Source organism: Carassius auratus, chromosome 43, assembly GCF_003368295.1.
Source record: "Carassius auratus strain Wakin chromosome 43, ASM336829v1, whole genome shotgun sequence".
Taxonomy (NCBI): Eukaryota; Metazoa; Chordata; class Actinopteri; order Cypriniformes; family Cyprinidae; genus Carassius; species Carassius auratus.
Window position 1 is genome coordinate 19,169,965 of NC_039285.1, and position 27,214 is coordinate 19,197,178.

At 37.1% G+C, this 27,214-nt stretch overlaps 2 protein-coding genes across 2 annotated transcripts; one reads left to right on the forward strand and one right to left on the reverse strand.

The window, feature by feature from the left end:
- Positions 1 to 17: 17 nt before the first annotated feature.
- LOC113061835 (acetyl-coenzyme A transporter 1-like) lies at positions 18 to 6,452 on the reverse strand. Its single transcript, XM_026231295.1, has 7 exons — positions 6,226 to 6,452; positions 4,794 to 5,577; positions 4,127 to 4,329; positions 3,819 to 4,003; positions 3,564 to 3,681; positions 2,055 to 2,270; positions 18 to 1,960 (listed from the first exon to the last, which is right to left on the reverse strand). Exons 2-7 carry the CDS (start codon positions 5,533 to 5,535, stop codon positions 1,793 to 1,795), a joined length of 1,632 nt encoding a protein of 543 aa, XP_026087080.1. The 5' UTR covers positions 5,536 to 5,577; positions 6,226 to 6,452; the 3' UTR covers positions 18 to 1,792.
- Positions 6,453 to 9,260: 2,808 nt separating this feature from the next.
- Positions 9,261 to 26,569, forward strand: LOC113061838 (GMP synthase [glutamine-hydrolyzing]-like). Its single transcript, XM_026231298.1, has 16 exons — positions 9,261 to 9,455; positions 11,636 to 11,814; positions 12,585 to 12,699; positions 14,354 to 14,451; positions 14,588 to 14,691; positions 14,831 to 15,024; positions 15,750 to 15,915; positions 17,551 to 17,702; positions 17,981 to 18,154; positions 18,513 to 18,618; positions 18,972 to 19,087; positions 19,294 to 19,419; positions 20,896 to 21,011; positions 22,661 to 22,791; positions 24,440 to 24,612; positions 24,690 to 26,569. Exons 1-16 carry the CDS (start codon positions 9,429 to 9,431, stop codon positions 24,789 to 24,791), a joined length of 2,079 nt encoding a protein of 692 aa, XP_026087083.1. The 5' UTR covers positions 9,261 to 9,428; the 3' UTR covers positions 24,792 to 26,569.
- The last annotated feature ends 645 nt before the right edge of the window (positions 26,570 to 27,214 follow it).

A 27,214-nucleotide genomic window follows, 5' to 3' on the forward strand; every position in this document is an offset into this window, starting at 1 on the left:
TATCCGATTTCCCTTGATTTATTTGTATAAAAGACCTTCATTTATTTTACATAGAGTTTGGGAATGTTGGTAAAAGCGTTCCTTGGAACATTTACAAAGTAAGTATTTACAAAGATCCAAAGACACTGCAGCTGTACCCTCTCCCCACTATATGACATAAAACAAAAAGGTGAACACTTAATGAAGATTACAAATATAAAAAATTTGCATGAAGAAAAATTGACACCAGGTAACATATTTATCCATATAGTACAGTATTTTACAGGGATAGTTTACATAGATCATTTGGATTTCCCCAACTATGGAACACAAAAGAAGATTTGTCAGGATGACAGTCTTGATCATTTACTTTCATGGAAAAAGATTATGTAAAAGTAAATGGAGACCGAGGCTGTCAGTGCATAAAGCAATAGTTCAACCCAAAAATGACAATTCTGCCATCATTTACTGAATCTCAAGTTGATCCGAACCTGTATGAATTTCTTTTTTCTGCTAAACACAAAATAAAATATTTTGAAGAATGTTGGGAAACAAAAAGTTGCCAGCAGCCATTGACTTCATAGAATCGAGAAAAAAAAAAAAAAAAAAACTGTTTGTTTAACAACAGTATTTAAACTGTGCCTGATGTCTCTTCTTTTGTGTTTATTAAAAGAGTCATAGTTTTAAAGAATGAAAATGAGTAACTAATAACTGAATAGTCAGTTTTGGGTCAACGATCTCTTTAAATTATCCCTAGTTATCACTGAAAACCAAATATTAGTTAAAGTGCTGGTGATCGTATAAATATCCCAGTCAACAAACATTACACTTGTAAATTCCAGGCTTTCTTCTAAAGTCTAAATGATTTATAGATTTGGTAGCGCTAAGAAAATCTGGTTTCTTAAAAGGCACAACTGGTTTCATGAATATTAAGTTCAGTTATACACATTCAAACTTCACTGGCCATAAAAACACAAAGAAAAATAAAGAAAATAGAGTCTTTTTCAATATTATTATTTTTTCCTTTTCTTGCAGGAGTTAACTAGTTAACTTTCTACCCTTTTTATTTTTCCAATTATTTGATTGTTGAAGCAATTTGGGTCTATACTGCATAAATACGTACATTCCACCTGAAGAGCTCAATTAGAATCAAGTCGCACTTTATTTTACAGTCCTGTTCCACATGTACATACTATGTTCTTATTATAGTAATTACAATAAATATGTAATAACTAGGTACTAGCCCTGAACCTCCCCCTAAACCTAACCTTACCCCATGTAGTTACCTTCTATTACCAGAACTTTCTTAGATAAATACACTGGAAGTAAACTATAAGCACATAAATGTACACATACTATAAAATAAAGTGCAACCATCAAGTCTTTCTGGAGAAAAAGCAACTACTTCTTCATTATGGCATTTATGAAATCAGAAGATCCACAGTCTTTTTGGAGAAACCTGTATGATAATTATAAAAAGCGAGGCACAAGGCACAGGAATGAACTCAAGTATTTCGAAGACAAACGCTATAAGGCAGCTGTGCAGTGAATGTCATGCCACCATGAACTTCACACATACGCTAGTGCCATCTCTACAGATTTCTATTTGGCATAAAAGCTCTGATTCTTGGGGATGATGGAACAGATATGCTAAGAATGTAACAGTACAGTACATTCTACTGTTTCATAGTTTAAAGCCGGTCTACAGGCCTGCTGTAGCATGACAAAAAGAAGTAGTTGCTCCAGAGAAGGAAAGAGAGGGCAAGGCATGAAGTAACTTTAAAACAAGAGACAGATTCCAGTACAGACTATGTTATTTGACAACCCTGCAATGCCACGCAGCGGGGCTCTCTTCTTGTAACCGCTTCATTCTTTTCCCGAAGAACATCCACCAGCAGAGACCAATCAGCACACACACCAAAGACTCAACGTAGTAACCGTCCAGTGTCGTCACACACGTGCCGCCCTCTCTGACACAGAGCTGAAGAAAATAGTAGAATGGATTCAAATGATGGGCAGAGTTAAGTCTCACCAATTAGCAAATGCCTGAAAATATGATTGAATTAAACACTTACCCCTGCTTCTTCAACCGATCCACACGTCTGCCTGGGGGCTCCCTGGCACTCTTTAAAGGTGAGAGGGTCTACCAGCCATAGAGCTAGTGTAGAGGGCCAGTTTGATCCTAGATTAGTCAGAGTGTTCAGAAGGGTCATGTAGGTGCCTCCTATCACAGGGTCACTGACCTTGGCATGAAAGGCCATGAGGGCAACATACATGCTGTATAGTGCCACCTAGTCGAGAAAGACATTTCACAATGAATAGAAGTACAGAAAACCAAAGAGTATGTTGAATTCAGTCTAAATGATCAATTCATTATTTTAATAATTTATATATTATAAAAGGGTAGTTTGCTTAGTTAATCCGTAGTTAATAAATTTTCACATTAAATATGATATGATCGTCATGATATGGTCATATGATGCTATTTCAATTTTCCTTTCTCTTTGGAGTGTTACAAACTATTGGTGCTTAAAAAAAGATATGTAAAGTTGCAAAGACTAAAGTCTCAAATCCAAAGAGATATTCTTTATAAAAAGTAAAAAAAAAGAAACGCCTCCTAAAATGTCTCGTTCTAACACGCCTCCACATGTCTGTCACGATGTTGAAAGATTTGCATAACGCTGCCCAAATGTTCATGCAAAGAAAGAAGGCATCAATTGTATTCTCTGTATTGTTGTTTCCACACCAGCATGCTGATGAGAGACTGTGTGTTTCGTTTAAAAAAAGCGAAAGTACTTTGTCTGGCCCTCCAAAAGAGGATGATATCTAGGGCTGGGCTGACAAGCTACGCGATATCGCGTTCATTATCGAAGGCGATTCATCTGGGATAATAAACGCGATATTGCGTAGCTTGTCCATAATCTACAGCCCTGTCTGTAAAATGCTGCTCCATTTAAAAGCAGGTGATGGCGATTTAGCGGTAATCACGGAAGCAGCTTTACTGATTAGATGCGCATGATCATATCGTTAGATATATCGCCCAGCCCTAATGATATCTGCTTCGTCATGCCTAGAGCTGATCTGTGCTGGTCGCTGAGGAAATGCATCAAACTTGCATCAGACGGCATCACAGTATGTTAAGGGGCGTAACATTTCCGTCACACACTTGAGGCATTCGGCCAATCACATTGCAGTGGATAGCTGGCCAATCAGAGCACACCTCGCCTTTCAGACAGATGAGCTTCGTACAAATCGACACGTTTCATAAAGGCGGGGCATAGACGAGAAACAATAATGAACAGTATGTGGAAAATAATGTGTTTTTTTTACAACTTAAACAGCATAAACGCATTTCATTACATCAAATACACAAAATAATGTTCTTTTAAGCAACGTCATATGACCCCTTTAAGTAGTCATCAAATCAATAAAAATGTAACAGTAATCTGAATTGAGTATTTTAAAATGAACAATGTAATATAGCACTTAATGTATGTGTACATACATAACTGAAAATAATCAATTAAGATTTATTGAATAATCAAATAAATAAAACTTATATACACAAGTAAATATAAACTAACCTGATGTACTGCATAGCTCAACAGCACAACAGCATAGTAATACATTGGAAAGCCCTCCTCCTGCCGAACACTTGGGGTCCACCAGACCAGCACGGCGTACCCCAGACCAATCAGCAGCCTTTGAGGAACACAATCCACAGGCATCCTATTACTCTATCCAATACTCTAATGATTACATATGTGGCTGTCAATTCATGTGTACTTCACCGCTCTTAATGTCAAGAATCAGGGCATGTGTGTTGATTTAATTTGTACCTGAATGGGAAAGCTTTGTAGAAAACATCAAGTGGACGTGGGCCAGCTGTGTATTTACTAATAACTACAGGCAGCAAGATTTGCAGAGGCACCATGGGAACTGCCAGTAGAGCCAGCTGCTCTTTAGGAACCCCGGCTTCCACTAGCTTCAACCCAGTCACAGCATCTGCAGCAGAAAAACCGACCTGAATGTAGAGAGGAAGAGGGAAGAAATACACTGATTTGCATATAGCTATAATGTTACAGCATTCAAACTAGATGAAACAGGAAGATGATGACCATAGTAAGCCTCGGCTAAATAACTTCACCTTAGCAGTCAGCAATAGGGAACAGAAGGTAAAGACAGTGGGCATTTTAATAATGCGGAGCAAAAGTTTGTAGGTCTCCATAACACTCTGCATCTCCTCTTTAGGCTTCTTCTTAGTATGATGGTGACTGGTGGTTTCCTTTTTCAGTATAGCAACCAGAGTGGTAGATACCATGAACACAATCCCCCATAAAAACAAGAAATCTGAAGGAGAACAAAACATACTAAGTTACCCTACATTTTTAAGTTTCATTCATACATTCATAAGTTACCCCTGAATTTAATTAAAAAGGGGGGGGGGAAGAATTTTTTTTTTTTTAATCTATTTTTGTGAAATTAATATTATTTTTTATTATTATTTAAAAACAATGTTCAAAAATACTATATTCTAAACTTTTCAGAAGCCATTACTGTGTCACATGATCATTTAGAAATCATTCCATTAGGCTGATCTGGTGCTCAAAAAATATTTCTTGTTATTATTAATGTAAAATTGTTCTGCTGCTTCATATTTTTAGAGGGTTGGGGGGTTGAGGGATTTCAGGAAAAGACTTATTTAAAATAAAAAATGTGTTATAACAAATGTACAAAGATTTTACGGTGCCTTTTTTATTATTGAACATAAATATTAATTTATAAAAATAAAAAATAACACTTGTTGCATATACCTGAGAGCGTTACAATGCCCCGTTCCTGAGGCTCAAACCTCAGATACTTGTTGCAGAAATCAGCAGACTCCAGAGCCAGAAACAACACATTTCCTAAGAAGTACCCAGCCGTCTGACCCACAGAATTACAAGTGGAAGCATAACCCACATTCTCCCTGGACAGCATAGTCAAAGCCCAGCCATCGACGGCAATATCTTGCGTGGCTGCGAGGAAAGCCAGCATGAAGAAGACTGCGGTCAGTGTGATCACATCTGGCCCACTCTGTCCCTCTGTCTGAAGCATCGCATCAACCGTGACTGACAGGTAAAGCATAAAAAGACCCAGCAGGTACTGAGTGGGCACCAGCCACGACTTCCTCCTGCCAAACTGCCGCAGGTACAGCGAGTCCACCAGGGGAGCCCAGAGCAGCTTTAGACTGAAGGGCCAAAAGACGAAGCTAAAATAGGCCTGGTCCTTGTAGCTAACGTTCTTACTCTGCATGATGAGAGGGATGCTCCCGGCCAAGCCTAAGGGAATGCCCTGAAGCAAATACAAAAACAATAACAGGGCCACATTGCCCAGTTCTCCTTTGATCCCACGATATGCTTTCGCTTGTCCATCAGCCCTGACTGACTGTGGTAGAAGAGCCTCTTCGTCACACTCAACCTCTAGAATGGATTCCCTTTCATCCATATCAGAGCTGGACACCACAAGCTTCCGCAGCCTCCCGTACTTCTGTGTGACACATTCAGACAGTTCCATCTCAACCTGCTGAACATCAGTCCAGATATGTCCTCAAAACACCTGTGTGTAAAAACAATTAATGAATGAATTAAACCAGCTGCACCAATGAATGAATAGCATAACATCTTATTGGAAGTAGTGTTATATTGGTATCATTGAGATAATTTCATTATTATTAGTAGTAGTAAAGTTTTAGCTTTTGTTATTATTATTATTTATAGCATTTGCATTCATTTCTTTAAGTTTCATTTCGGTTTCAGTTTATTATTTTTGTACAAAAAGTTCTTAAATAAAAAGTATTGGCCATTAGCAGAGGTTAGGTTAAGTTAAGTTAAGTTGATGATAAATACATATATATATATATATATATATATATATAGTTTGCATTTGTTTTGTTCCAAATACTAAAAATGTTTTTTTTTTTTTTTATGGTTTACTATAACAGTATTACTATACTATTCCGTAATTAAAGACTAGATAAAATAATATAATAATAATAATGTATTCCATTTCATGGAAAGCTCTCTGACGTGAAACCAATAAACGAAACACATTAATGATTAAGAATAACTACTAGTTCTGATTCTGGTCACCTAAAGCTGAGTAAACATACAAATATCATGCAACACAATTTGATCATCGAACAAACTTAGTACAAAAGAACCACATTAGAATGAGTTGGTATAGAAGCAGAAAATACACTGATACCTTGCACTTTGATGACATTCCACATGACAAGTCAAGACATCAATGAACAAAATGAAAAAGAAAATAAAAACACTGTTCCTTGACTTCAGATAAGCAGGGCCTTACTGACACATTAATATCTGTGCATAAACATATAATATTCCTAGTTTACAAGACATCGGGAAGCGCTGTTAGAAGAACTGACAGCTGAAATGAAAAGGAAGCCGGAGCGGTGCGTCTGTAAAATGTGTCCGAATGCTCCAGCTGACGTGTCTTACAGCGCCTGTTTTTAGTTCCGCTTAGTTTCCTGTAATTCACAACCCGTTTTTCTGAAGAGAATAAAAATCCTGCCCATGCAGCTCTGAAAAGTTTATGAATTTATATATTTATTGAGAGAACTTTCTTATGCTGCATTTAACTCCACAAACTGTTTCATTTTTAGTGGGTATTTCGGGGGAAGAAATGCATAGCAGAATTTCGCTGCAGTTAATTAAGGTTTAGTCAAGAAACATTTCTTATTTTTAATGTTAAAAACAGTTGTGCAGCTTAATACTTTTGTAGACACTTTGATATTTTTAAGTAAGAATTTGGTAAGAAATACCAATGATCACTGTCTTCCTCCTGGTACTTTTCAAAAATGTATTACTGGCTTAAAATGTAATGACTTTTTAAACACCAGACTAAACGAAAGTCATAAATCATAATCTAAAACACATATGACCATGGCCTGAAATAGCTATCCTGTTCACACAAGGCCACAGTTGCAGTGTGTAATTACTCAGCAGCCATAAATTAAAAAAAGAAACTGTGAGAAATACTAGAAGAAAGCAATGTGTATGTTTAACATAACAGTTGTCCTTATTTCAGTGATACACACATATATAATGTAACGTATGTGCTCATATGCTATATGACACCTGGATGTTGTACTATACTAATGTTGATCTTTAAAAACCATGTGATCCTATACAAAGCAGAGGGTTGTCTGAGCTCTTTACGTTCTTTCTTATGAGCCATTTTATGCTTTCACTGTGAAAAAGGACATCCCCCATTTCTTCTCTACAGAGATAATGAGTGACAGTATGTGCAGTGTGTGGAGCCGTGTGAAATCAGTAAAAAGATTTAAATGCACATGACTAAAAATGTTGAATAAAAGCATGTGACCAGACACATGTGAGTGTAAACTAACTCAGACTTTGTCAATTTGCAGCCAGAATTACTGCCATTTTCTGGGGACTCATTTAGGCCAGTTTTCATTTATTCAATCAATTGTTGAATTCTGTTTTCTGTGGCAAACAAGAACGCATTAATATAAAGCTAACAAAACTGACAATAATTATTTGCACTGCAGAGCTTCTGTCACAAAAACAAATTCCTCGTATGTGTAAACATACCTGGCAATAAATCTCATTCTGATTTTGATATAGGTGTCATGTAATGCAAAAGTGCAGTCAATGTCATTAAACGGGGAGCATCTAGGCGATAAAAATGGAACCTACAACGTTTGTTTTGTTCATGAACACACTTCATGTGATTCTACAATGCATGACATGTGATTTTATTTGTAATTTTTTAGAAGTAAATCTTTCCTGTTGTGAGATGTCAGTGTAAATGAAGCTCTTTTTTATGACTAAATGCTTAATTTAAACACACATCCCATTACTTCCACTGGACAATTAAATTGTATTAATTAAATTTTAGGAAGGCCACGAGTCTGCAACACAAAAAGTTTTTCTATTGCCACTGTGATGAGTCGACTAGGGTTGGGAATAAGCAAGTTTGTTATGGAAGTCTTAGGCTTAATATTGCTTGGGCACTTTCCCATTGAGGATGGGTAACAAATTTCTATCTGGATACTTTAGATCAGTCCCGGGCACTGTGTCTCACCCGGTTGTTTGTTGACGGCAACATCGTGCATCATCAGACTTCTGACTACCGAATCTACTGAATCTAGCAGTGAAACATCAAACAAACTCTGCCTCTGAGCCACTTCCTTTAAATAATAAAACCATACCACGCTAGTTCAGTTCTTGAATGAACGACTCTTATGAACCAGTTCTTTTTATAAGTCAAAAGAAACTCAAGAAAAAACTCACTTACTGAACTGCGAGTTATTACTGTGTTTTGTTGAATGGATAGTCTTTGGACAGTTCACACAAAAATGAAAATCCTGTGCAAAACACAAAATTAAATATTTTAATTATGTTGGTTATCAAACAGTATTTCTTACCATTGACATCCAATTTATTTATGTTGGTATATATATATACATACATATATATATATATATATATATATACATACATATATATATTTTTTTTTAGGGGCCAAATATTTAATTTAATTTATGTCATCGATTAAAAAAAGTATTTGTACAGAAATCTTTCTCAACAGAACCTGCAATAACTGTAACCTATAAATGGATTCGTCATACTGTAAGATCTGATCAAATCTGAAATGATCTCAACATAATTTATTTGGTTATTACCCCCCCCCCCCCCCCCAAAAAAAAATAAATAAAATAAAATAAAATAAAATAAAATAAAAGTATATATATATATATATATATATATATATATATATATATATATATATATATATATATATATATATATATATATATATATATATATATATATTTTTTTTAGGGGCCAAATATTTAATTTAATTTATGTCATCGATTAAAAAAAGTATTTGTACAGAAATCTTTCTCAACAGAACCTGCAATAACTGTAACCTATAAATGGATTCGTCATACTGTAAGATCTGATCAAATCTGAAATGATCTCAACATAATTTATTTGGTTATTACCCCCCCCCCCCCCCAAAAAAAAAATAAATAAAATAAAATAAAATAAAAGTATATATATATATATATATATATATATATATATATATATATATATATATATATATATATATATATATATATATATATATATTTATTATGCTAAAGTACCAAACAAATAGTTATTAGGGCTCCCATGCCCGACGTCGTCCCCCAGCCAACATAAACTTTTCTGAGTCTCAACGTCAAACTCCTCCCTATTCAGCAGTCGCATACCGCGAGCAAACAGAGGAGCGGACTCGGAGCTGCTTTAGTAAGCGTCCAGCAGGCAAGTGAGTGACACCGGCAACTATCACACGGAAGAGAGAGGTGCTGCTGAACACGCTTACCACACAAACACGGCAAGACAGGACTGTCCGCTTCACATCACACGTACATGGCGCTGTGCAACGGGGAGAGCAAGGTCAGTAAAGCCGACCTAAGCATGTACAGAACCCAAACTGCTCTACCCGTCCTTGGGCTTATCACTGGTACTCGCCACTGGTATCGTTACTCCCGTACAAACGAGGCCCTGTCTGCGCAGGGAAACTTAGTGCGAGCTGTTGCTGTCCGTTTTATCTTTATTAAGGGATATTTGGTAATGTGGTGAATTTTTATTGTCGTCCCATGCCTACAGCACTCCACTTGGATGATGTCGTGGTATGAGATCCATGTTCGCCCCGGGCGAAGCTCAGAGGCTCACCCGCGCGCAGCCCTGAGAAGCTTGCGCGTTCAGTTAGCCTGGCTCGCGCGCACTAGCTAAGCTAATGCTAGTTAGCCACAATCAGTGTGACAAGCTGAGCTGCCTTGGCTAATGAGCGCTCGGAACTGTGGCTGATATAAACAGCCTCCCACGAAATCCGGCTGAGTTACACGCAGCTAAAAAGATTTATCCTTTTTACATTTAAGTAACGTTAGATAAAACTGAAAACTTGAGCTGGTCTGTGTTAACATGCTATTATGAGCTGTAACTGATGTACAGGCCAGCGCGTTTTCATACTGGATATTGGTGTTTGTTTTATTTCTAAATATTAAACGACTACCAGTTCATGTTTGCACTGTTTCAAGTGTTCATTATAAAAACTTGAATCGCCCTTTACCGGCGTTTTCTGCTGTTTTGGGTTCGTGTTGCAGGGCTGTTTTCGTGCACTCACAAACCACGTGGGAGCGTTTCGCACTTATAAACTATGGTGAGATGTGTATGCTTATGTAGCATGTAATTATTCTGTCTTTACTGATATAATAGCTGATCAATATTTACTTCGCTGATCTTGTGTTTGGAGTTTATTTACAATCTAAAAAGTTATTTTTGATTTTCAAGAATTGCTCAAGACTATAGTGTCCATATATAGTTTAGTACAAGTATAAGTTACACTGTCCATCCCTCAAGCGTCAATTTGTGTTTTTGAGTTTTCTTGAGAATCTAAATTTGATCCTTTGCTGTTTTGATCTTTTGAGTTGCTCATTTTAGTCACGCTTGATAGCCCATATTTTGAGGCCATGTAATAATAAAGTGTAAAATATATCTGACTGCAAAGTGTTAGCTTTTTTACTTTTTATGAATTTATAAAATGTTGATCCTTGTGCAGGAATTGTTACTATTGATAAATGTAAAAAGTATATACACTCTTTTTTTTTAGAAGTATAATAAAACAAAAACAATATCCTTCAAAAATATGTCTTCAGTATAATGGAGTTTTTATTTTTTTGGTTAATTTGTTTATTGTATTTTACAAAAATAACAGGTTAAGTATACAGAAGAACAGTGAATTTTAAGTAAAATTAAAAAGTCAAAGCCTTCCTTTACTGGATGAATTGAATTTCTAAGGCATTCAGGTAAAGGCGCCATGATGTTGACAAGTTTGGGTGAGGAAGGGCAAAACACACAAGATAAGCTACTTTCAGTGCCCTGTAGTCTGCGATTATAAAATATTCTGCTGCAGAAAAAAAACTATGTGTCGTGCAACATATAATGTTTAATTGCAATTGTAAAGAGTACAGATACGTATTCAAAAGTGTAGTGAAGTAGAGAGTAAAAGTTGCTTATCTTTGATCCTCACTCAGTAAAACTACAGTAAGTAGGTAAGTACAGCAATTAATTACATTTACTCACTTTACACCTCTACTATTTTGTGTGTATACATACATAAACCTACATAACTTGACGAACTATAGTCTATTTTGTACTTAAAAAAATATACATTTAATATATAAATATGAATCTTGAAATTGTATAAGATATTTAATAAGGACATAATTATATGTAATATAACCCAACTGGACTGAAATGACCAAATTTGCGCCTATTAATCAGCTTGCCTGATATCACAAATTTTTAGAAATGACTCCCTAACATTTTTGTGTGTTCATTCATTCACAGCATGCAGGGTCAGGCAGTAATGCTTAAATGCACTATACAGGACATCACCTTCCCATGACTCATGTGATTTATCAGAAGCAGCACATCTTTAGTCTCCAGTCACATGCACACACGCGCCTTTAAATGCATCACAAATTGAATTAGTAGCATTTTACTTGCTTAGCTTGGGGTATCATTTAATGTGTGTTCTTCGTTGTGCTTTGTGTGTGTGTGTGTATCTGCAGCTGGATATCATCGGAGAGCCTAAAGATGGTTTATGTTCCTACGAGGGTGCCGTGGTGATCCTAGACGCAGGAGCACAGTATGGGAAAGTGATTGACCGGCGGGTACGAGAGCTGTTGGTCCAGTCTGAGATTCTGCCTTTGGAGACGCCAGCCTTCGCCATCAGAGAGCAGGGTTTCAGGTGAGCCCATCGGTCATAAGATAGATGTAGTAGTAGATGCTGTTTGGTTCTCATGTGCCAGGGAAACCTAATTGAATTACAAAGTAGAAATGTTTGATATGGTAACCGACTGGCTTTGGTAACTGAACTACGATTCTGTGAATCAAACGCCTTCTTCCTTTAAAAGCAGCAGACATCAGAATGATAAACCTTCATTGCTTGTAGTTTTGACAAATTTTTGTTAGTTTGAAATTTTGAATTTGTGGCAAAATAGGAACACACTGCTATTGAGTCGTAAAAAGTTGGAGGTTATGTATTGGTGTGAGTTTTTTTTTGTATGCATTATTGAGGACTGCCAACAGATTTTGTTATTGTACAGTTAAAATCACCCAGCTTCTCTTTTAAGACCTGCAACTATTTAGAAATTTGTAAGGCACCAGTCGATATTGGTTTATTTTGTTAGTTGGTCTGTCCTTGAGAGAACACAGTGTGAGGGCTGTGCATTCCACCTGTGAGGACATAAAAGGAAACAAGGCTGTTGTGTTTTCCTGAAGCTGTGAACATTGAGAGTCGGAATGTGGCTAATAGAAGGAAGGAATAACCCACAAGTTGGAGAGATAAGTGGCTTAAATGATCTGGCCTTTGCATTAAAACTTTCCTAGACTCAATGATTCAACAGACAGACAGACTCTTTCCATTTCTCTCAGCCACTTGAGACATTTGTAATTATGTTTTGGTTAATGTAAATTGGATTATAATGTGTATATTAAATTATTGTCTCCAATGTAAAGGGCCATTATTATATCCGGAGGGCCAAACTCTGTTTATGCTGAAGATGCTCCCTGGTTTGATCCAGCCATATTCACCATCGGAAAACCAGTTCTTGGTATCTGCTATGGAATGCAGGTGAGAAGCGAATTAGCGATGATAATAATTGTTGTTAATAATAATAATAATAATCATCCTAAATCAGATTTGATAATATTAACTACCAATCACACGTTTGAGGTTGGCATGATTTAAAAAAACAATTGACATAAATGGTCTAATTTAATATATTTTGAAATGTAATTATTTGCTTTCAAAACTGAATTTTCAGCAGCCATTGCCCCAGTCTTCAGTGTCACATTCATAAATCATTTGAATATACTGATTTGGTGCTCAAGAAAGATCTCTTATTATTATTATCAATGTTGAAAACAGTTGTGCTGCTTAAAGTGCCCCTATTATGCCATTTTTAGGGTTCCTAATATTGTTTTGGGACACTCCTGCAACAGGTTTACATACATGCAAAAAAAACCCCACTTGTTTTCTCATAATAGACATTGAATTTCACCGCGTTTCTCAATGATTCGTACAGGATTAGTATGAAGCAGTTCAAAGAATCATGCTCTCTAAACCTCTCCTTTCCGTGAGCTTACTCTGCTCTGATTGGTCAGATGGCTCAGTCCTTTGTTATTGGTTTTTTGAAACGCCTGAATGACAGCTCCGGAGAGAATGCATTGAGAGAAAAGATGGTATCGATTTTACCTTATAAATTTGAATAGAGTCAGATGGTGAAATGTCTAATTGATCAACCAGAAACTGATTCGCAAGCGCTACTGGAGCAGGATGTTTCTTGGTGGTAAGTGTCACCTTTTTTGTGATTATTGCAGCATCAGTTATAATTTATTTAGGTGCATGTCTGGGAACTATATTAGAATGCCAAGCAAAAGTGAAATCCTTGCTGCCATGAAGTACATTGAGTATGTTTAACGTTTCTGCATTAGTTGAAATGAAACGCCTATTTTATAAAGATTTGAGTGTATTTTGAACAGTCGCTAGAAAATATAAACATAAGTTATTAAACATATAACAGGTCAAGTTTCAGAGGAACAACCTGGTCCAAATAAACTGGGCACTGATCCAACTTTAAAGAGCAAGCATTTTGTGAATTCCCCGTTGAACTCCCCGAGATTAGAGAAGCAGTCGTCAGTAAAATGACGGCGACGCAAAAAAATATTGGGGTTGTATTGCTGTGGTATCATTGAATTAAAGAATGTCAACCACTGACTCTTTGCAGCCTCATCTTTCAGAAGTGAAAATAAAACAAATGTACTTTGACAGCATATGACACAGAATCTTCCAGACATGATGTTAATCTTATTGAAATTCTACAGTGTTTGAGGGCAGGTCAAGTTATTTTCAGCTGACCAATGTAGAACTTAGGCGGGTATTATGCAAATGTGTTACTCTGTGACGTGTAGCCATCATGGAAGTGGGATTCAAATTCCTGACCACTCGTTTAAGTGCATCAGATTTTTTTTTTTTTTTTTTTTGAGAAACAATAACTTTATTTAACGTGTGAGCACTTTCGGCTTCATAACATTGCAAATACACAAGACATTCACAGACAGCTACATTGCACACTGCACGAAAGGCAATATTCGAAATGGCATAATAGGTGCACTTTAATATTTTACGTGGAAACTGTGGTGCATTTTTTTTTCAGGATTCTTTGAAAATTAGTACATTCAAAAGAACAGCATTTATTTCGTTTTTTTTTTTTTGTGTTTACCAGATGATGAATAAAGTTTTTGGAGGCACAGTACACAGGAAGAGTGCGAGGGAGGATGGTGTTTTCAGCATTACGTTGGACAATTCCTGCTCGCTCTTCAGGTAAAAGTCCCTTTTATTATATCAGATAGTACAATGTTTTTTTTCTTTCCTTTATTATGTCAGTTTTTTTCACGTGTAAAGATTTTTAAAGTAGTTAATTGTTTTCTTGAGATGAAACCCTTTTGCGTGTTTCTAGGGGGCTGCAAAAGGAGGAGAATGTTCTGTTGACACACGGAGACAGTGTTGACAAAGTAGCAGATGGTTTCAAAGTTGTTGCACAGTCGGGAAACATTGCTGCTGGTGAGTAGGCGAGCCTGAAGAATATTTCCTAGACAATCGCTGCATCAGAAACAAAAAAAGTGTTTCTGATGCTGGGTTCTTTGTCATGGCTCTGTGTGTTTGTGGTTTAACACATTTCCCGTCTTCATCTCTGTCTTAGCCATTGCTAATGAGCAGAAGAAACTTTACGGCACTCAGTTTCATCCAGAGGTCGATCTGACTGAGAGGGGGATGGACATGCTACGCAACTTCCTGTTTGAGATTGCTGGCTGTAGCAGCAACTTTACAGTACAGAACCGTCAGCTGAACTGCATCAGTGAGATCAAAGAGAAGGTGGACAAATCCAAAGTTCTGGTGAGTACCGTAAACCCCGTCAACCTGCCGTTTAAAACAAAGGATACAAAATAACTAAATTCAAATTTGAATAAAAACAGAAAATATATAACTAAAAGCTTATACAAAATGTTCAAAACCATTCCTATAATGGCACATAATACTAAAATAGAGTTATTCTAGTGGCACATCATTCTCAATCATTCTCTAATTATAATAATTAAGTGACTGCTATTTAGTGAAGCTTTAATTGGTTAGCATGTGCATGCATGTGTGTGGTGGATGTTACTGTTATTGTGGGCTCAATGAAATATCGATCTTCCTCCATCTATGATGAGCCTTTTGTTTGGTTGAAGGCACATTTGTGATTATTGCCATAATACTCTAATTTATCTTATGCTTATTAAATGCTGTTGCTTCTGGCATCTGACGTGTGTGAGTGTGTGTGTGGGCAACTAATTAAAAATACCAATTAGTAAGTGCTCTTTCCTAAAGCAAGGTGATTTTCTCCCTGAGCTTCTGCAAAGTGGGTCTTCTTTCTAGAGCATGAACTGAGCATTATATTGGATTTTTAATCTATTAATGAGCCCAATATTATAGTAATATTATCTGTGTATTTCCCCCAAATGTATCTGTGGTGTGCTGTTTATTTGGTGTATTTGAACATTTGGGCTTATTGGATGTCTTGTTTAGAGTTACAGTTCAAAGTGAGTCAGGATCTCATGTGTGTGTTTATGTGTGCGCAGGTGTTATTGAGTGGTGGTGTAGATTCCACCGTGTGCACAGCCCTGCTGAATAAAGCCCTAAATCAGGAGCAAGTGATTGCTGTTCACATCGACAACGGCTTCATGAGAAAGAGAGAGAGTCAGAGTGTTGAGGAAGCATTGACTAAACTCGGCATCAAACTCAAAGGTAACATTCAGAAGGATCCTTTTGGTACTCCGCTCACTGAGTTCTTTCTTTCTTTCTTTCTTTCTTTCTTTCTTTCTTTCTTTCAATAATGTTTATGTATGCATTATCATTTGTTTCCAAAGGGATAGTTTCACCCAACAATCAGAATTTGCCATCAATTTACTCAGCCTCATGCCATTCAATATGTGGGTTACTTTTAACTGAAACCATGGTCTTTGGTTATTCATAAAATGCAAGTCAACAGCTACCATCACTTTGAGAGTCAAAAAAAAATGTCCGGCAACACAAAAGTAATACCTGTGGCTCCTGATGCTATATGGAAGTGAAACAATCGATCTGTGCAAGAAACTTTATTGAAATTTATAACATTATTATCTGTAATCCACAGGAAGTCAGAGTTTTCTCTACAAACTGTTTTTTTCGGATACTGTATTTTCCGGACTATTAGTCACACTTTTTTTTCACAGTTTGGCTGTTCCTGCGACTTATAGTCAGGTGCGACTTATTTATCAAAATTAATTTGACATGAACCAAGAGACATGAACCAAGAGAAAACATTACCGTCTCCAGCTGCGAGAAGGCGCTCTATGATGCTCAGTGCTCTGTAGTCTACACTGTAGACATAGAGCGCCCTCTCGCGGCTGTAGACGGTACTGTTTTCTCTTGGATCTTGGTTCTAAATGAATGCGACTTATAGTCCAGTGCAACTTATATGTTTTTCTCCTCATCATGACGTATTTTTGGAGTGATGCGACTTATACTCAGGTGTGACTTATAGTCCGAAAAGTACGATGCATTGATTCAAATGATGCAATGTATCTGCAAGTATATCAATAAAACACCCAATAATGATGTAGAAATGTTGATGCTTTTACATTTCTAAAGTATAATAAGTAACTTTTACATACCATAAAAAAACGTTGATTTTGCCCCTTCATTCAAGTGCTCAGTTCAGGCATGCTCTGTTCAGTTTGCTGTTGGAGTAACTGGAGTGCTCAATAAGTTAGAAAAGCTGGAATATTGGCCCATTTCAAGCTGCAGTGACTGTAGGGAGCAAGTTTTGATATAATGAAATGTATTGTATTAAGCACTAAATAAATAAAGGTGAAAATAAAGCGCTAAATAAATAAATCAACCTGTTTTTAGACAGTTCAGTCCAATTTGTTGAATTGTTTCACCCAGGTCACTGAAAGCAACCAGTTCAGAAGAATGTTTCTTTTTGTGAATCAGATATCACTTCGGCTATATGGATTACAGATAATGTTGTAAATAATGTTCAGCGTCTTGCACGGACCAATAGTTTCGTCTCATTAAAAACATCTATATATCGTCAGGTGCCACAGGTATACATTTTGCGTTGCCTGATATACCTTTTTTCTCTCAGAGTGATGGTAGCCATTGGCTTGCATTTTATGAACCATAAAGGACCGTGGTTTCTGTTAAAACTCTTATATACTGTTCTACTGAAGAAAACAAGTCACCTACATCTCATATGGCCTGAACGTTGAATCAATTAACAGCAATTTTTAATTTCTGTCTGAACTATCCCATTCAAGTTTATAACTTTATATACTGTGTCAATAACAAGTAATTGTTATTAAATGGACAGTAAATGTCACTGTCCCTGCTTTACAGTGGTAAACGCAGCGCACACTTTTTACAACGGCACAACGACCCTTCCCATATCAGAAGAGGACCGCACACCCAGGAAACGCATCAGCAAAACGCTTAACATGACCACCAATCCAGAAGAGAAACGGAAAATCATTGGAGATACTTTTGTAAAAGTATGTAGCTCTAGTTTTTAGATGACTGTGCCCACACCCTGTTTTGACCAGTAACTGAACTGATGATGTCATTATTATCATGGTCCTGTAATGATGTTAGTGAGGGGAACTAAAGACTTCAGCATTGATTCGCCTAAATGTCTCGTGTACACATCAAACTAGACTTAGCCTGTGGAATAAACCTATTATGAAGCATTAAAGTCTCTGAGAATGTGTAGCAGATAATGGACTATAGTATGAAGCAGAACAGTTAGGCTCTAATTTGCTGTCTTTCTTAGGTTGCAAATGAAGTGATCGGAGAGATGAATCTGAAGCCAGAGGATGTGTTCTTGGCGCAAGGCACGCTCCGGCCAGATCTTATTGAGAGCGCGTCTCACCTGGCCAGCGGGAAGGCGGAAGTTATCAAAACACACCACAACGACACAGAACTCATTCGCAAACTCCGAGACGAGGTAAAGATTAACATCAACCAAGTTTGTGTGTTGAGTCATAGTTCCAGCATGGTTGATGCAGGTTTGAGTCCTGCTTGCAACATGTCCTAACCTGTCATTATAGCCCCATAACTTTTTATCTATAAAAAAAAAAAAAAAATTCTGTATTTATGCACCTTAAAAGATTATTTTGTCAACGTTGGTAAGCTCAAGCAGGGAAAGTTGTTATATAATAGATTTGGCTGTAGTATATTTATGGCCTCCTGCAGTGTGCTAGAATAGAGGCACACGATAGGGAGTCTCTTCAAGTTAGACAAACTCCATTATGGTTTGATCCTAACAGTTGTTTGCTGGTTCTTTTGAATGCCTTGCCCTTCAGGGTAAAGTAATCGAACCATTGAAGGACTTCCATAAGGACGAGGTGAGAGCACTAGGTCGAGAGCTGGGGCTCCCTGAAGAGATCGTCTCCCGACATCCCTTTCCTGGTAAGACCATCAGAAACTTTCAAATCTTGGTTGCTGCTTAAAGTTTTTGTTCGGTTGACTTTCACTAATAATTAGTTCAAATAAATGGCATGAGTTTTTGGGTAGTATATTTTGTGCGTCCCTTCAACAAATTTGCTGTTAACTGTTAGTTATAGTGAACCTATATTTGAACCACTGTGTGTAATATTTCACCATATTATATTTTTTTATGCAGCCTTGATAAGACTTTCTTAAAAAAAAAAAACAGACCACTTTTGAACAGTAGTGTATGTTTTAAATGTGTGATGCACATTTGTATAGTGATGAGTTCTTTGTGTGGCCTTTGCTGAAACTGTGTGTAATGTGTGTTGTAGGTCCAGGCCTTGCCATCAGAGTGATATGTGCTGATGAGCCTTACATCTGTAAAGACTTCGCCGAGACCAACAACATCCTGAAAATCATCACAGACTTCTCTGCCAGTGTCAAAAAGGTGTGTGTGTGCGTGCAAAATTAAACATATTTCTTGGCTGAATTATTGACACTGACCTTAAATATTTGATCTTCAACTTAAAAATCTATGAGTTTGCTGATTAAGTTGAAAGAGGATACTTGAAAGCACACAGTCATTCCAGATTGTCCTCTGGGTTATATATGACATGCTATAAAAGCTCAATCTTCTGATGTCGATCCATTCAGCCACACACCCTTCTTCAGAGAGTGAAGTCATGCATATCAGACGAGGAGGAAGAGAAACTGATGCAGATCACCAGCCTTCATTCACTGAATGCCTTTCTGCTGCCAATTAAAACTGTCGGTGTCCAGGTAAGCACTGTCATCTGTCATTACTTTCACATCACATTCAGGAATATTTATAATGTGAGCATAAGAAACTCACAGTATTTTTTTGGGGTTTGTTGCAATGGCCATTATGTCAGCCACCTTGGTCTTATGCTGACAGATAGTTATCAGTTTCAGACACCATTGGAGAAATGCACTCAGTAGTCAGCCCTAATTGATTTATTCCACATCCAAAAGTAAGTAAAGTTTATTTATAGACCGCTTTTCACAGATAGAATCACAAAGTGGGCGTTCCACAGTCTAGGGGCTACAGCCTCAAAGGACAGCTCAAAGTGTCCAGTAACATAGTTACTATGATACAGTGAGTAGTATTTGGAATGTCATGTGAGCTCAAGTTATTGGCCCCCATAAGGCAGCCCTTTCAGTGTAAAATAAAATGTATTTTATTAGGTTACTATGTGCCTCAATTCTTAATTTATCAGAGTACATGATTTTTAACATATTTCTTATAAGGCATAATGGGAGTGGTTGGGAAACCTGTTTGGAAACCAGTAATTACCAGCTATGCATTCTTTCCCCTCAGCTGCCATTTTAATTATTGTTAGTGTCAGTGTTATGATCTAAAACTATTAAAGATGTCATAACACACACAGTTTCTCCAAATCTCATGTTAATCTTGAGTACCTATAGAGTCATATCACAGAAGAGTCTTTAGTTTTATCAGAGAGGTACTGCTTTATGCTTGTGGGCATTATAACCAATCACACCAATCAGTGATTGTGTTGAGTTTATAAATGCAATAAATGCAATACTAATATATAATTACTGGGACTGTTCATTTGTTTGAAGTGCAATTTATATGGTCTCAAATGAAAACCTATTTAGTCTGGAACACAGAACAACCTGTCTCACTGCGTTGCACCAATCATGTGGTGATATTTTCCTGTGTCTAAATTTTTGTGGTTATCCCTTCGACCCTGCAGTTCCATTGAAACACACACTGTGTTGCTTATTCCCTCTCTATTGCTTTGTTTCATTTGATGTTATTTGGGAAATGAAAATGTGAAAGAGCAGTACTTTCTACAGAGTGATGGTTCTCTGCTGCTGTGTGTGGGTCTTGTTGTTTAGTTTTCAGTCATAATGCCAGAGAGGCTGCTCTTCTTCTGTGAGATGAAGCCATAAGATAGAACATGTCCAGACAGGGACACTCAGAGTCTCGCCACATTGGTTGATGATGCATGTCTGGGTGTTCCTTTTCCTCTGTGCTAAAATTACTGTGGTCTCTAGACTGAGCTGGGACATGCTGACACGCAGGATGGCAAAAGGTCTTAAATACTGTGCACTGTATTTATGCATATGGTTATGATCTGTTGTTTTTAATGGTTGATCGTTTAACAGTTGACGTCTTCTCCACTGTAAGAATGTTTAAAATGAATCTTTAGATGCAGTTGGAAGGTTGAATATGTTCTAACTCTGATTCCATACGATCTGTCTGTACAGGGTGACTCCCGGTCATACAGTTATGTTTGTGGGGTGAGCAGTAAAGAGGCCCCTCACTGGGATTCGTTGATGTTCCTGGCCAGACTCATCCCTCGGATCTGTCACTCCATCAACAGGTAACATCAGGTTGACTTTTTGCTCTTTTCACAACAACCATGCGAGGAACTATAGGATTATTCACTGATAAACATCCCCGTTAGACAGACACTCTCAAACCTCTTGTGCTTGTTTAATTAAAAATTATTTATTTAGACGCTTTGCATCAGGTTTGATGTCAGTGATCGATGCTAAATGCCATAGCAAATTAGATTTGAGAGCTGTGGCAAAGAGGACTTACTAGGGATTTATGCTATGACTAATTTCACTGCTGTATAAACAGAAATTTCAAGAGGCATTATTGAAACTGATAGTTGCAACATATGTTCCCAAAAATTTCCTTTACAAATATATGCTGTTCTTTTGAATATTCTATTCATCAAAAGCCCCTTTCTCACTGCACGTCGGACCCGGAAAAATTGCCAGAACATTTGGCGGGTCGCCTTCTGTGTGAACACAAACACGTCCTGGGATTGATCCCGGGCCGGGGACATAGTAACATTGCCGGGTTCAGTCCCTGAACGAGCGCTGTGTGAACAAAAGCCAGAACTAATGCCGTAATGGGTGTGTCGTAGTGATAACGCATGTTAACGCGTGACTTTTATTGAGTGTATTGAAGACAAATCGCTGTTTGCGTCGAAAAAAATGTGCAAACTGTAACGAAGCAGAGATCAGTTAGGTCCTCACTTTCCACGCTGACGCTGAGATCATTCGCCAACTTCAGTGAAAGTTAGCATGCCTAGCGTTTTCGACTCATACATTACACCTCACAGCCTGATATCACGTGTCTTTTCGGGACCTTTACGGGTTGTGTGTGAACGCACGTACATATTCTGGGTAATCACTGGCAGTGAAAGGGGTAAAATCTAGTGACCTGCGAACAATTGCCGGGACACATTACCCATGTATTTTCTGGAATCACAGTGTGAAAGGGGCTAAAGACTGTAAAAAATTTTTTATCATGGTTTCCACAAAAAATATTAAACCGCACAACTGTTTTATTAAAATAGAAAATGTTTCTTGAGCTCCAAATCAGCATATTTAATTGAGTTCTGAAGAATCATCGGGCACTGAAGACAGGTGTAATGGCTGAATTCAGCTTTGCCGTCACAGGAATGAATACAATTTTAAAGGGGACATTGGATTAAAAAAAAAAAAGTTATCCCCACAAATAATAAGCACTTTCTCAGAACAAGCCGTTCACATGATCTGAGCAAAGTGACATGACTTGGCATAGGCCCCTCCCACAATTATTGACTGACACTGCCGTTTTAGCATAGACCTGCCCTGAGTGAGCTGTAAGCAGTCTAACATTGTTTAGATATCGCAGCAGGTAGACAAGAATATATCCTAAATTCATTTATGACTGCGCACACACAAAAAAAGTGTTGTTTTACATGACCGCTGAGGAATTTTAATCAAAATATGTTGCAGACAGTTTGTAAAGACCCTAAAGAATCATACAAATTTGTGGAAAATGGGCATCCGATGTCTCCTTTAAAATATATTTTTGGTAAAAAATGTAAAAATCTTTGCGTCCCCAAACTTTTGAACAGTATAGAATACTTATTGTGCTGTCATGTAGTCCTTAAATATGTGTCTTTTTTGGTCTCTAATGTAAATAAAGGTTTTTCCTTTTTTAATTGCTTGTTCATCTCCTCCTTTTCAGAGTTGTTTACGTTTTCGGATCGCACGTAAAGGAGCCGCCCACTGACATCACCCCCACCTTCCTGACCACTGGTGTACTCAGCACACTAAGACAGGCAGACTTTGTAGCACACTCCATTTTAAGAGAGTCCGGTAAGAGCTGGCCGCCTCCACTGTCTGCTTCATTATTGTCTTAACCTTTATGTGTGTAAACACTCCCACCACAGCTATGGCTACTGCGGGAGCAGTGTAAACACTTTCACCACACGCACACACACACACACACACACACACACACGCACGCACACACACACACATATGTCTCTGAGGGGAAAATCTGCTTGGTTGGACAACATTAGTCAAATGTTAGCAAATGTACTGTTGTAAGACTTTTTAACAGTTTTACAGTTTGAATGTTTTGACAGAACCTACAGTAAAGATAATAAAGAATAGGCTATCTACAAATAAAGGAATAATACTATGTATCAAATTCATCATTACAATGATTTTTATTTTTTGGCAAATGAATCTCACTTAAAATGTGACTGTAAAGTGAGAGTTTGTAACAATAATTGTACAAAAGAATATAAGAAGCTACTGTTAATCAGCACTTCCTGCTGACTGGGGTGTTAGAAGGCTATTCACACAAAGAATTACAACAATATTAGCGTCTAAACCAGTTGATAATAACAGTCTGTTTATTCTAAAAGTTATAAAATGCTCGACAGGGTTTCCTATACATTGAACTGATTTTATTTGCCACAATATCAAAACTGACAGCCACAAATAGATTTTCCAAAAAGTTTTGACTTCATTAAATAAACATGAATAAACATAAACACCTCTATCTCTCCCTCACTAAATAGTTAGTTTTTTTTAAAAATAGTTTTAGATCATAACACTGACACTTACAATAATTACCGTATTTTTCGGACTATAAGTCGCACCGGACTATAAGTTGCATTTATTTAGAACCAAGAACCAAGAGAAAACATTACCATCTACAGCTGCGAGAGGGGCTCTTGGTTCATGTCAAATTAATTTTGATAAGTCGCAGCTGACTATAAGTCGCAGGACCGGCCAAACTATGAAAAAAAAGTGCGACTTATAGTCTGGAAAATTCGGTAAAATGGCAGCTGAGGTGAAAGAATGCATAGCTGTTAATTACTTGTTTCCAAAAAGGTTTCCCAACCGCTCCCATTATGCCTTAAAAGAAATCTGTTAAAAATAGTTTTTTTTTTTTTTTTTTTTTTTGGAGATGATTGGTGACCAGCGACTGTTTGGTTACCCATATTCTTCGATTATAAAAAATATAAATTTCTTATTTAATCTGCTTAATATTCCTTTTTTTTTTTTTTTACACTGAATTCAAAAACCTCCCACACTCTTTTTATCTGTGTGTGGGCGACAGTACTATATTGCTAAAGTGCTTTGAATGATTCGTTTGAGAATCGTTGGAAAATGAGGTGATATCAAATGTCTATTTTGACCTTTCAAGCTTGTAAACTGTTGGAGGAGTCTCCCAAAACAATATTACAAACCTTATAAATAGCATAATAGGGGCATTTTAACATGATATCAGTATTTATTTTTTTATGTATAAAAATCTTTCAAACTTTCATATTGTGTCACCCCTGAGACTGTTATCTTAAGGACTATTCAAATAAAAATAAATGGATAAGTTGCCAATATATATATATATATATATATATATATATATATATATATATATATATATATATATATATATATATATATATATATTAAAATCCATTTGTATCAATGTTTGCTTGATATCCAGGCTACTCAAGTAAGATCAGCCAGATGCCAGTCATCCTCACACCACTGCACTTTGATCGTGACCCGCTGCAGAAGCAGCCGTCCTGCAGACGGTCCGTCGTCATCAGAACCTTCATCACCAGTGACTTCATGACCGGCATCGCCGCTACTCCAGACAACCAAATCCCCGAAGAGGTGAGAGATCACATCCTCTGTACACACGTAAACCCTTCATCATTTCCACACACTAACCCGTGCTCCTCTGGCCACAGGTGGTTCTCAAGATGGTCAACGAGATCAAGAAAATCCCAGGCATCTCCAGAGTGATGTATGACCTGACGTCCAAGCCACCGGGAACCACAGAGTGGGAGTAGAACACTGGACTGTTGTACCTTCTGATTTATCCTTGTCGACTCCTCTTCTACCTCCCCTTTTCCCAGTACTGCTACATTCCCCCCAAATCCTTTTTCTCCACTCCCGCCACCCTCTTTAGTCACGCCGCCCTGTCATTGTCCCACTGAGACCAGAACATTCCCGACAATGGCTGGTTGTACTGTGATTGGCGTTAAACTGACAACGCCACTTCAGTTCCGCCTCATTATCTGGGGTCGGTTGTAATATTGGTATTATATTTGTTGTTATTATCCTCATCACTGATGATAATGATGATACAATTACTTTTTTTTTTTTTTGTTAAATGCTTTGTGACAGGTCACTCCTCCATGCTTTCTGTTGTAGCCACTGAAGGTCTAAGATCATTTTAGGGCAGTTGACTGTCCATGTGCAGCATGACACGAAGAAAGCCGTTTTTTAATCAAATCCACTTATTTAAGGGTTAAGCTCCATGTGTTGCTGCTTTCTGCCTTTAAGATAAACTTGTTTTCATTGACTCCGTTTGTGCAGTGTTGATTTCGGTTTGGATTTCTTACCTGAATCCTTCTATGGAAGTGACAGGTAAAGAATAGCAGTAGTAGCTCCTTAAACAGGACCAGTCGATGATAATTTGCCAAATACAGATGAGATCAGACAGTTTGCTGAATGACGGTCTTGCGCTGTGGACTGGTTGGTTTATCACAGAGGTCTTGCTGTGTAGGAGACTCCTAAATTTGGAGGCCTCCTGAAATTTGTGCCTGTTTTATCTTCTTTTTTTCTTTTTGGTTTTCAGGGATAAGACTATTTTATGGTGAATTATTTTCTTCTGTCTTTTCAGGCAAATGATTTTTGAGATTTGAATAGTGACAAGTGAAAGTGTGTTATTACTGATGTCTGCATTTTTACATCACCATCATGAGTTTGCCAAGGCTGGTCTTATAAACGTGTAAGATCAACAGTGACAGTGTACTTATTTTCACCGATAAAGGCCTTTTCTTTTCTTTTTTGTTTTCTTTTCGCGTGTGTGCTAGTTAGAGCAATAGGGTTTTCAAAGGCAAATGAAAGGAGATTTACAGGAGGAGGAAGAATAGGTGATTGACAGGACACCAGATGAGGGGCATCATCCTGCAAAGAACGCCAAGTCTTTTTGAGCTAGGTTGGGCTTAACTGAATTTGGACCCCAAGTTAGTCAATATTTGAGTCCTCCTGTGTGTGTGGCCTCATTATTAATATTCCACCCCATCAACAGAAGCTTGTTCTTATGTATAGAGAGAGGGGGCTTTGATCGGGCTCAAATGGAGTTCTGTGTCTAGCCCTTTGTCTAATTTATGATGTAGAGAATTGTTGTGGTATGAATAACTTGCTTGGTATTTATTGTCTTTAAAGATTTAATTTCAAACCGTTCTGTTGTCATTATAGCAAAAACTCAATGCAAGATGAACTTCTCGTCTTAATCACAAATGTTGTTCTTAATGTCTTTTTTTCAGTGTCACATTTGCCATGTGTATATTTTTCTAATAGAAATCCAGCTAACAAATTTAAATTCCTAGTGGGTAAACTGCAATATTACATGATATTCAGTTTAATTTATGCAATTCTGTGTTGATTTTCCCCTCGACCCTTCACTTTTTTTTCTTTTTTTGTCTAAACCTGAACAATGCTGTTTTACCTTAGTATTGTGCCTCAGACCAAGCCACCGCATGCAGTTTGAAACTGATATTTGTATAATGCAAACTGAGCTTTAATAAAGAACTCTGTGTTCAGATTTCTCTCATCACAAGATCTTTGATTGATTGATTGATCACATGTACAGTAGTTTGCATTTGGTTCACACTTCCGGTGTAGTTCATTACAAATGTAGAACATCTCATACTATAAAATATAAATATACATTTTGTGCAAAGCTGTTATATGCGTGCATGTGATGAAATTTATTGATATTGCTGTGTGTGTAGGAGACCACAATGATGTTTTGAGAAATCTTTGCATAACCATCTGAAATATTAAGGGAAAAGGTGTAATATTAACCGAACCAGCCTCCGTCTATTGTGTTAGTGTTAATTTAGGTGCTATTGTAGTTTTATTTCCATTTAGCATTATTTCAGTTAGCTGGCAATTCTTTTCTCGTTTGATTTTTTTTTTTTTATGTAATATTTTTGATTTTGCTTCGTTTCAATTGATGAACATATTTAATAGTTTCAGATAACAATAACAAAACTGTCACAAATTACCTGATTTTCCACTTTCACGTGGGATTCGTGGAATTATTGCAGGACTCTTAACAAAAAAAAAAAAACAACAAGAAAAATTCCTGTCTTTGTGTGGCAAATGAGGTGTTTATCATTAGAAAATAAGGTAAATGGGCCCACTAGTGGACCAAGTTACTATTGCAGCCCACAATATACTATTATATTTCTTAATCCAA